Source organism: Centruroides sculpturatus, unplaced genomic scaffold (assembly GCF_000671375.1).
Source record: "Centruroides sculpturatus isolate CEXI.00-Female unplaced genomic scaffold, Cexi_2.0 scaffold1519, whole genome shotgun sequence".
Lineage (NCBI taxonomy): Eukaryota > Metazoa > Arthropoda > Arachnida > Scorpiones > Buthidae > Centruroides > Centruroides sculpturatus.
Genome location: NW_019385776.1, coordinates 143,878 through 155,329, shown reverse-complemented (window position 1 = coordinate 155,329; position 11,452 = coordinate 143,878). Strand labels below are relative to the sequence as shown.

Genomic DNA, 11,452 nt, shown 5'->3' with positions numbered 1-11,452 from the left:
TGAAAGCAAGAAAACCGCATTTGAACTTTCCTACTGTTTCTCGGAGTTAACACGACGCTAATTATAGTAAAAAAATAATTATTTAGTGTTATTAAACATCATATAAATACTTTTAAACAGTTTAATTTGTTTATTTACCTTTCCTGGTAATCCTCCGTGCAAAATGCTTCTGCCATTTTTTTCAACTTATTTCCCGTGAGTCAATGCGCGATGTTTATTGAGTCACGTGATGTTATGAACGGGTGCCTCAACGATTTTTACTTGGATTTGAAACGTGTAACGTGTACTTCTGCTACCCGTACACGTTTATTGTTTGAACTTGTGCCTCAACCTCTCTAATAGTTAACTGATTAGTTTGTTTCATCAATAACTAATTCAAGAGCGACAAGTTATGTTATATCAATTAATAACAAAGAAAATATTGTAAGTACAGTAATAAATTAATTTCAAATTGGGTATAACACAAAATTTAATTCCAGAATTGTCAATTAAATTGTTTTTTAGTATCAATAAAAAAGTATGTCAAAGAAGAGAGAATAGAATCTCGAAGAAAGAGTGCAGATTGTATGTAAGTGTGGAAATGGCGATTCTCTTGTTATTATTGCAAAAAAATCAAATATCACGAGAAGGTGTCAGAAAAATAGTGGTCAAGTAATTAAATAACAATACAGTGAGAAATTTACCATGAGGACACCGCCCTAAGGCCATAACATCAGGAGAAGAGGCAATGATTTACCGTGAGGCCACCAAAAACACTTTTATAACAGATAAAGAAATAAAAGAACAGCTTACTCTTGAAACCAGTGTTTCAACTATTAAGAGAAGATTAAATAAAAAGGGTCTCCACGGAAGAGTGGCTCGTAGAAAAGCAATCACTTCAGCAGTGAATCAGAAGAAAAGTCTAGCTTTTGCCAAAAAATTTGTGGACAAGCCGCTAGAATTTTGGAAGCGTATTATTTGGAGTGATGAGTCAAAACGAGAATTACAGGATGCTAAACGACGAAAATTTGTTTGGAGAAATAAGAGAAAGCATTCGAGAATAATAAAACTGTGGGAACGACAAAATACTCACCTTACATAATGGTTTTGGGGTGTTTTTCAAGATTCAGAATGAGCAATATTGTTCAAATTCACGATCACACGAAAGCAGTAGATTACAAACAGATACTTGAATACAATTTAGTGGCACCAGCAATAAAAACGGGAATTAAAAATGAATTTGTCTTTCAACAAGACAATGATCCCAAACATACAGAATTATTTCTCAGAAAACATTTGAATGAAAACGATATCAAAATTTTTGATTGGCACCGTAGTCACCAGATTTAAATTTAATAGAACATCTGTGGGACAAATTAAACCGCTGTATTCCTCTTAGCCATAGAAAATCTTTATCATTGTACAAAAAAATTATTTAAGGTTTGTTCAAAAATTGGGCAAGATGTCATTGACAAATTAATTAACAATATGCAAAGTCTATTTCTTCATATAATTCAGTCCAACAAAGTTTTGATTCGACTCTTTTTCAATGTTTTATTTCGTGTCAAATTTGAAATGGTTTTACCATACAACACAATTTTACAATTTGTAAAACATACATAATATTTTCTTCAAAAGTTTTTGTTGGATTCAATAATAAATTAAGTCTGAAAAGTAAAATTAAGGTTAATTCAATTTTTACATATTGATAAGATGATGATAAACTCAAAAGTTCAAAAAACATTCTATGTCAACTATGGGATGATCTTGACTGTAACTTTTATCAATATTATTTATTGTGACATCATCACAATGCCGGGATGCAATTTTTTATTATCATATTTTTAATTTATATAACTTAAAATATACGCTATTCACCTGAAATTACTAGTGGTTTTCTCCAACAATAGAGTCTTACCGGTCATTCGTCTAACACGTTTCAAAAAAAATTTTTGAAATGAAATAACGTGCCTTCCAGTCTAGATCAATTATTCCTATATAGTAATCGATGCCTCCTGCTACTAAGGTTTCCAAATCTGGTCTCTACTTTCATCTAGCTAACTCTTATCTCGAGATTAAGAAAAGACAGACAGACAGACAGACGACGGTGGGAATTTATAGATCTACAACTTCTTCAAACTGTAGCCCAATGAGAATATTTACTATATTAGAGATATTTCCCCAAAAAGCCAGTATATTCTCAATAATCACGAATTAATTATTCAATTTACCAATATAAAATGTATTTTATTCTCATTTTTTTCTACTCTATAGGCACTAACAACTTCCGCATCCATCGTGGTTTAACACAGGCCCACAACGGGAGCGACCGATCATAGTATTCTTGTGATCGAATAGATCGATAGCTCTAATAGGGATAGCTCCCCAGAGCAATCTCTAATAATTTTAGTTTAATTTTATTAAATAAATTTAAATAATTTAATTTAAGAACTAATGTATACATACTTTTACTTATAATTTAATACTTCAAAAAAAATCAAAGTTAAATTAATAAATTTTTCCAATTAACTTTATTTCGATTATGAACTTTATTCTTATTTGTATATTACACATCTACATTTAAATGCAGAACGAATTTTAAAAATAGTCTTGAAAATCTTTTATCATGATCTCTATTTCGTCTAACATGCAGGGATCAAATGGATATAATTTAAAATGAAACATTCTTGCAAATCTCGGTTTAACAAAATCGATCCCTTCCACACCGCTAAATAATGACATTCTATTAATCACGTTATTAATGTCAGCAAGCCTTCTCGCTTTGTCTTCGACTCCACTTATCAAATCCCTCTCTAGCATTTGCAATGATTTGATAATTTGACGGCTCGCCCAGTTTTTAAATTTACAATCGTCTTCTCTTTTAATTTTCTCAGCAAGACTCTCCTGTATTCAAAAAATGAAAAAGGAACGAATTAATTTTAAAATTGTTTGTTACTAAAAGAGGGAAGAAAGAGAATGTTATATGCAAGTTATAATATTCTTAAATATTCAACTTAGAAAAACACAGACATTAACTTATTTCTATAAGATGTTTACCCTTTTTTACATCTTTTCTGCTCTATGGGAACAAAGAAAGCCCTGAGTTCAGAGCTGGAACTCAGCTCTGAACTCACGGCTTATGGGAAAGAATTCTGAGTTCAGCCAGGTCCACAATTGGGAACAATCAGATAAAAAATGGGACTCGATAAATCCGGAATAGTCCACTCACGAAAAATTACCGGAAATTTTTGACTGGCCCAAATCGATCACCGGCCTTCAGAGCAGGAAGCTGATACTGCTTTGGCATTCGGTTTAGCATATATAAATTTATTAACCAAAGCAGATTATTGACTGAATAGATAGTTTTCGTACACAATTTTTATTAAATTACTTAATTAATTAAATTCAACGAAAATTTCTAATTATTCATTCAACAACGAGTTGCTTAACTTTTCCGGCAACACACTGCGTGTATGGCGCCATCTGTTATGATATTTTATTATTAAAAGTTTTTCTTATATTTTTAATTATTATAAAATGGCAAATTTTTAGAGTAGGGATGGATTTTATAAAAAATTTTCAATGCAAATAACGAGTAACATCCTGGCCCAATCCGATCCTACTAGAGATACGACAAACGAACCGCCTTTATCTCCCTACCCTGTCGACATTTAATCACGAAAATTTAACAGTATCAATCCCCCTAATACACAAACCTCCCTGCAAAATTCCAGAAACTTTTGACACAACTCACGGAAGTTATTAAGCTTCAAACATGGTAAAAAGTTTTTTTTTATCAGATTGTGAGTGAGTAGGAGGCCACTGGGTTGATCCCTAATGACTACTTAATCTGCACGGGCTGATAAAACTCGCTCTCCGTTGGTCGGATGGCTTAGGAGGGCAAATCGAGTGGGGAGAGGTCGTGAGGTCGTGACGAGGTGTCCAAATAACTACACGGGTTGAACAATACTAACACATTTAATAAACAATCAAGAGATAATACATATCAAAGGAAAAAGCATAAACAACGCACGCGTAAATAATAAAAGGAATCTATTCTATATCTATGTTCTAACCTAAACTAAAGATCGAGAGAGACCTCTCTAAGAGGGACGGGTTGGAGAGAGAGAGAGACAACATTCCGGCAAGGGTTTACCTCGTAGGATTCGATCTCTTCGTATAATTCGTTGGTACGACGCACTGGGATCGTCGGTTTCTAATTGAAGTCTCCTTTGTTGGCGGTATGCAGCGATGGACGGTATGGCGGTATGGAACTGATGTCCCTGGATGTCCGCTCGGCTATGTCCGATAAGGGTGTACGCTCCGTTGTTCTCCGACTGTAGAGGTCTTCGTCGGCTGTCTGCTCGGAGGGGTTACTTCGGCGGTGTCTTCCTCGGCTGTTCGCCCGGTGGTGCAAATTCGACCCCTTTTTATACAGGGTTAGCGTGGGAAATATCTGGGACTTTTCTGACATAATTGTCTTGGCTGGGTATGCTGTTTACTTGAATTTGACAGTTCTTCAGATTTATTACCGTCTCTCCCGTCACGGTGACGCAGTTACGATCATTGACGTCACCTCGACCTACCAGTCAGTATTAAAGTTGTCATCACTTGAGGTGACGACTGGCCATCCCCGGTAACGTGATATATTTTCTCACCGGACGGTCTACCCTTGCAGGTAACCTATTTGTTTACCCTCCACACAGTAACAGTGGGCCGTCACCGTTAATTAGTTACTTGTCTGCACATTGTATTTACGTGAACGATCCCCTGGTGTGAGGGGAGTCCTTCTTCGGACTTTGAAAGTCACCTTCGATGTGACGCAGTACATAAAGTGTGAAAATTTTCACTTGCTTCCGATTTCTCACAAGATAATAATTCTCTACTATTATAATTATTCTAATTCTTAATTCTAGTATAATCTAATTTTTCTGTACTGTACGTGTACGTACTTAAAATTATACGAGTTTATATATATATATATATAAATACTTTAATAAATACATTATATGTAACTTCCTATTCTTTTACCTACATTTTCCTTTATTAATGATGATCCTTGTACCTTCAATATCAGGATCGTTCCTGTAAGAAATATGTCTATAATTATTTTTAAAATATTCGCAAAATTGAAATTTTTAAAAGTTTAGAAAAAAAAAAAAAAAAAACATTTTAGATAAATTCAAGTCTGACAACCTACCAAAAATAAAAATAGAAGTTCTACTAAAGGTAGAGTATTTAATCATGTTTAGAAATACTTATTTTTTCACTATTTGAATAATATTTTCGTTCGTTTTATAGATATAATGAATTGTAAAAATTATAGCTGAGTTTACATGACTTTTGTAATTTGTATGTCATAATATAAATAATTGTTACTTCTCAACTTTCGTCATTTCTCATACTCTATTAAATTGGGCTCTTAATAACGAGACAGATATTTAAGTTTAAAAAATAATGGAATATAAACAGCTTTAAAAAATAAAAAAAAAGTACATTTTAGAAGGCAAAATAGAACCACGCTACAACGAAACCGAATATACTCGATTGCTTACTGTTCACTCAATTATCAACTTTGTCCTTCTGAATTAGCACAAAGTTGTTGTTGAGAACAAATCACACAGGAACACACACTCCTTTTTGATAGAAAAATAGGTTTATTTTCTATAATTTAGAAAGGATATGTATTTCGAACTTTTATGCCTCTCTTCAGTCCGTATTTTATTAAATATAACGGCAAAAAACTACAAATTATTATAGTGACAGCTAGAATAACTAATTATTAATTAATACCTTAGGATAAAATAAATAAAACTGTAAAAATAAAATTATTTTTGTTAAAACGTATAAAATCATGATCTAGTACAAGTAAAACTGTAAAAATAAATAAGAAATTTGACTGAAAAAGGTAGTAAAACATATAAACCTTAAAACTAATTCAAATTTAAAAAATAGGAGTAAAAGCATTCACTATGTTTATCAGTAAGTCTAATATTTAATACGATACAGTTAATTAAAATGGAGTGATTTATAACATAATGTAAGAACTCGGAATAAATAGAGAATATTAACTTAATTTATTTAAATAATTTTGTTGAAATTCTAATTCTCAACCACCATATCAGGAAGTGATTCCATTTTCCCACAGACTTGCTTACTTGCTCAGAGATGACACATCGTCTGACTGCATCACTTTTGACTGTATCGGGAACAAACTCATATCAATCAAAAAATCGCTATTGGTTTAACTAACCTACATTACCAAAAATAGACATAGAATCTCACAGGGGAGGACCATAAATAAAAGGAAAGAAGCCAGTCGTCATAGAGACTGTTGTTATCAAGTATTCGCTCCCATCTTCGATATACACCGTCCATAAAAATCATCTCCGCCGATTATCTCTAGAGACGAACATCCTAGTGAAATCCTAATTGCTAAGAGGCAACACCTTACTCCTAAGATCGCAACAAAGGGCCTACAACTTCACGTAAAAATACCAATTCGCGATTGCTTGTAAATGCTCTTTCTCGCAGTTGGACCCACTAAGATCGGTCAAACGACTTATCTACAATACTTACCCTATGTATATATAGCCTATATATATGTGAATTAATAAACGGGTATAAATTTTGCTAAATGAGTTATAAAGAGCATTTTTTCGAGTACACGATCTCCATCCAGAATCCGACCGCCTACACATGTGACCGCTCGCGTAAAAACGAACTTAGCGGCCATCGAGGTTTCTGTCTGTCCATAAGACACTGTGGTGTCAGTCCTGACGACGCAGTCATCGCAGACGTAGTGTCGACCCTTCGCTCAAGTGGTGCGAAAGCGTACTTGAGCGAAGGCGCTTTCCGTATTGCCACAATCATGATCTATAAGACCTTGTCAAAATGATTTAAAATGATAGTTTAAAACATAAAAACATTAAAACCAGTTTTAATTGGTTTCAAGGTTTTTATGTTTTACTTCTTATTTTTAGTCAAATTTTTAATGCATTGTTTAAAATATATTTATTTTTAAAGTTTTACTTTTACTAGCCCACGTTTTTATACGTTTTAACAAAAATAATTCTATTTTTCCACTTTTATTGATTTTATTTACACCAAGGTATTAATAATTAGTAATTCTAGCTGTCACTGTAATAATATTTAGTTTTTTGCCGCTATATTTAATAAAATACTTACTGAAAAAGCCCGAAATGCATATTTTTTCTAATTTATAAAGATTAACCCTACTTTTCCATCAAAAAGAATTGTTCTTGTGCGAAACCGGATATGTCTGCAACCACTCCTCATTATACAAGATATATTTATCGCTTTAATAACTGTTGTAATGTTATGCTGCCAACCAATGGCCGTGCGGATAAAACTATTAAACACTAGTAGGTCATGGGTTCGCACTTGGGCAAAGAACTGGCGACGTTAAATTTTCCGAGTTTTCTTTACGTTAGTTACACCTAAATAGAGAACACCCTGTTTTGGTGTTAGTGGGGGCGATCTGCAGAGGGGGAATTCCTCACGTGAGGCATTCTCCTTCTACAGGTTGCCCACATGTCACGTTGTCCTAACTATATAAAAGAAAACTAATTTAATGGTATAGTTCTCCCTTGATCGTTCTATCCTCCTAAGTACTATAATCTTCGACTATGCAAACTCGAACGAGAGGATTTGCCAAGCAATATGCACGAGAGCGAAAATAGATGGTGTGCGGCTCTGAAAATATCCGAACCTTCATTGAAATTTGCGTTAAAACAATTTTTTTTAAAGAAAAAAATGTTAGGAATAGTTCTTTTATGACGCGATGCGAACTTTTAAACAATAGAAGAATGTAAGTTCATTGACCATTTCCGGTTGGGAATCGAATTAAAGTTCGATTTTGACCTCTCCCGCGATCTAAGTTGAGATCTCATTATACATAGTAACGAGTGGTCAACCACTTAGAAAGCGAGAACTAGGAAAAACCACTAATCGGAATGGACAATCGAGGGCGGAAATTAATAAAACCCAGGTAATTCAAGAACGCGAGGGCTTCTTTTCCCGAAAGTTCCAAGTGTCGGATCAGTTGTTGCGTTTGTGTCTCATGCCCATCTTCGTCTCGGTCTCCCGACCTCGGATCGACATCTTCCCATCACCGGAAGTCGACCGCATCGTCACGGAGTCGTCGAGACGTCGAGGGAACTGTCAATCGCGAACTAGGTACACCAAGGTACCAGCGACACTCCTTCATTTGGGACTATCTTGGAAAAGAAAGGAAGACTCAGAGGCCGCTGCCGATTTAGAACTTCCAAGATCGCGGAAATCTTGTATGCTCTTTTTTCGTGTAAAATAAACGGTTTCTTGTAACCGTAGAGTCTGTCTCAGTGCCGATCGCCCACATACGAACCCTTTGCGACCCCTCGACCCTCTTGACATATTTTCACCCCTGTTGGCATCCTTACAGTGGCGAGAAGAGGTGATGACGTTTCTCGCTGTCGTTAAGTACAGTACGACTAAACGACGCGAGCGAACGAAAGAAAGTGGTGTAGAGATGATGACGTTACATCTCAGAGAAGGGCGCATTATTGCACTGTAGGGAAGAAAAAATCGAAATGGTTCGACTACAACGCTTACTGCTAGAAAAGAAAAATTTTTGTTATTAGGATTACTTTATAACAAACACAAAAATCCTTAAAGTACAGTGTTCCTTCTGTCTGGAAACAGTGAAAGGATAAACAACCCTATTATAATTTGTTAATAAAATAGAATTTATATGACTTTATATATATCTATAATTTGAAAAACAACAAAAATCGTTTTATATGTACAGTAGATGAAAGATATGAGAAGCCATCTTCTACTCGTGTTAAGGCTCTTGCATAATATTTGGCGAAAAGAGGCGAGACTCGATAAATAACAAACTTTGTCAGATATTATCGAGAGCCAGAAATTCGCTCTCGATAGCGAGATTTGTCGCTTCTCGCTTGTGCATGATTTTCCTTTGCGAGAATTATATCGCTCGCAACCTTTCGCTGCTTTGTCGCACGCTAAATTTCTAACCGCGACATAAATAACGGCGGCAATTTGAATATACTGGAATGCCACGTTAAACTTGTACGGATGACAGATTAGAGCTCAAGTGCCATTGATGAAACTCTGATTTCGATTTGTTACGTGTGAAAGTTTTCGATGTTTATTTCTTTCTATGTTATATTAGATTTAGTTTAGAAAATACTTATTTTTACATAAATTGATGTCATTCTTTACAATTTCATAGCTCATTTAATTCTTTACGCCCTGTGGGCACTAAGAAAGCCTATTTTATTTAGCAAGCCCATTATGGGTTCGACCAGGCTCACAATTTGACAGCCGGGTGGTGAGGGATAGGGGCCGACATGTTCGAACGGACCTCCCTAGAAAAATTCCTGGGGATTTTTTGACCCGTCTGGATTCGATCCCGGGTCATTCAGAGTGATAGGCTCGACCATACCTTGACCGCTCGACCATCCGACCATACAAAATTATAGTAAAACAACATCAAATTAATGTAAAAATATGCACTTTCTCAACCCATCGACTCTACATAGATGTGTAAGAGTCCAGATGGGAGACCTGAGAATAAGTCCTAATTGGTAAAAAAATCCAGAAATCGATCGAAAAGACATTCTTTCTTAGGCCGAGAGAGCTTTCATTTGACTCCTTTCACCTTGTGGGCACCAAGCGAGAGGGCTTTTACTCCATATGTCGAGGATTGACCGTATTCATAATTGACAGGCGGGTGGGGAGGGACGGGTCACGACATGTCCGTTACAAATCATCACAAAAAAATTTCAGGTTTTTCAATTCGTGCGGATTTGATTCAGGGTCCATCAGCGGCAGCTGGTGACCCAGCAAACTCGACATTATGGCAAGCACATCGCACTTTTTTCCAGTACAAGGCCTTGGAAAAGATTTGGACTTGAAAAAGCCTTATTAATTAATTAATTAATGCTCACGGACAAAGTCCAAAAAGTCATATCATCCCAAGTTGTAATCAGTTAGTTTTACGTAATTCAGAAGTATGCATCTGTCTATATTAATTAAGGCGACTTACTGAAAAAAATTATAATATGATTTTTATATTTGAATACAATGATATTACTAATATTTTGTTTATTAATTTACTTTTTTGAGTGTAATATACTGTATATTAAACCGAGGAAAGGTCACGGTGCAAATGTCAATCAGAAAATTCCCGATTTCCCAGAGGTTAAGTCCAGAAATGTGACTACACACAGAAAAATATCCCTAAAGAATATAAAGATATGAGGTCTGTTCAAAAAGTATCGGACTTTTATTTTTTCCGCGTAAACCAATGATGCGCGGGAGGCCTCTTTCGGTGGAGTTGTGGAGGGGACAGTCATGCACAGCCCTGAATTTTTTCCCGCCTGCAGGAAACGTCAGTCGTTGGCAGTCGGCCTATGAGTGAGGACATGTAGCGAGCTGTCGTCGGATTCCACTAAGTTGGAAAATGACTGAACAACATGAGCAGCGATATTACATCAAATTTTGCCAAAAACCTTGGCGATACCCGAGCGTAAATCATTCGCATGATTCAGCAGGCTTTCGGGGACGATCCTCGAGGCCAAAAAAGCGCGGCAGGCCCGCAGCAATATCAAGGTCATGTTGACAGTTTTTCGACTCTCGTGGAGTGGTGTATCGTGAGTACGCACCACGAGGCCAAACCATCGCAAAGGAGTACTACCAGGAGGTCTTTCGTCGTCTTTCCGAAGCTGTGCGACTCAAACGACCGGGTCTGTGGTCGATCAAAACTTGGCAGCTCCATTGTGATAACGCATCCGCCCATTCTGCGCATCTGATTCGGGCTTTCGTCGCCAAACGCAATACTCCTGTGGTTCGTCACGCTCCGTACTCTCCCCACATGGCTCCGTGTGACTTTTTGCTATTTTCCAAGCTGAAAATGCCGCTAAACGGAACCCGATTTTAGTCTAGAGAAGACATCGTGCGGAATGTGACGGACCAGCTGATGGCCATTCCAAAAGATGCGTTCCAGCAGTGTTTCCAGCAATGGCAGGAACGCTGGGAGAAGTGTATACACTACCAATGAGAAGGGGATTAGGGTTTTGAACCTCAAAATCAATAAATGTATTTTTGCCGACCAAAGGTCCGATACTTTTTGAACAGACCTCGTATTTGAAAGTGAAGAAAAATATAAATTAAAAGTGTTGAGTCTAATACACCTTTTAAAGAAGGGATCTAAATAAAGTATTTTTTAATGTCTTAATTAGCATCTTTCATAAACAAAATGGCGTACAAAGAATACTGTTGCATTGTCTACACATTGCTTGTAACATTCTTAGTGAAAGTAAACCACTTCCATTTGAAAATAATTAAAGCATAGAATAAGAAATAATACATATTTCGTTTTCATTCAGTTCCTCAATATTCTACTATAGTGTATTTTCTGTATGCCCATAGATAAAAAATTAATAAA

At 35.9% G+C, this 11,452-nt stretch overlaps 1 protein-coding gene across 1 annotated transcript; it reads right to left on the bottom strand.

The window, feature by feature from the left end:
- Positions 1-2,504: 2,504 nt before the first annotated feature.
- Positions 2,505-5,247, bottom strand: LOC111642050. Its single transcript, XM_023388318.1, has 3 exons — positions 5,180-5,247; positions 5,015-5,064; positions 2,505-2,883 (listed from the first exon to the last, which is right to left on the bottom strand). The coding sequence occupies exons 1-3, from the start codon at positions 5,223-5,225 to the stop codon at positions 2,578-2,580; spliced, it is 402 nt and encodes a 133-aa protein (XP_023244086.1). The 5' UTR covers positions 5,226-5,247; the 3' UTR covers positions 2,505-2,577.
- Between the last annotated feature and the right edge of the window lie 6,205 nt (positions 5,248-11,452).

Excerpts from the sequence above, each read along its gene's own strand:
- LOC111642050 (XM_023388318.1), bottom strand. The coding sequence starts at position 5,225 with ATGATTAAATACTCTACCTTTAGTAGAACTTCTATTTTTATTTTTG. Across the intron at positions 5,065-5,179 it reads AACTTCTATTTTTATTTTTG|GAACGATCCTGATATTGAAG; the intron begins GTAGGTTGTCAG and ends TATTTCTTACAG. Across the intron at positions 2,884-5,014 it reads CATCATTAATAAAGGAAAAT|GAGAGTCTTGCTGAGAAAAT; the intron begins GTAGGTAAAAGA and ends TTTTGAATACAG.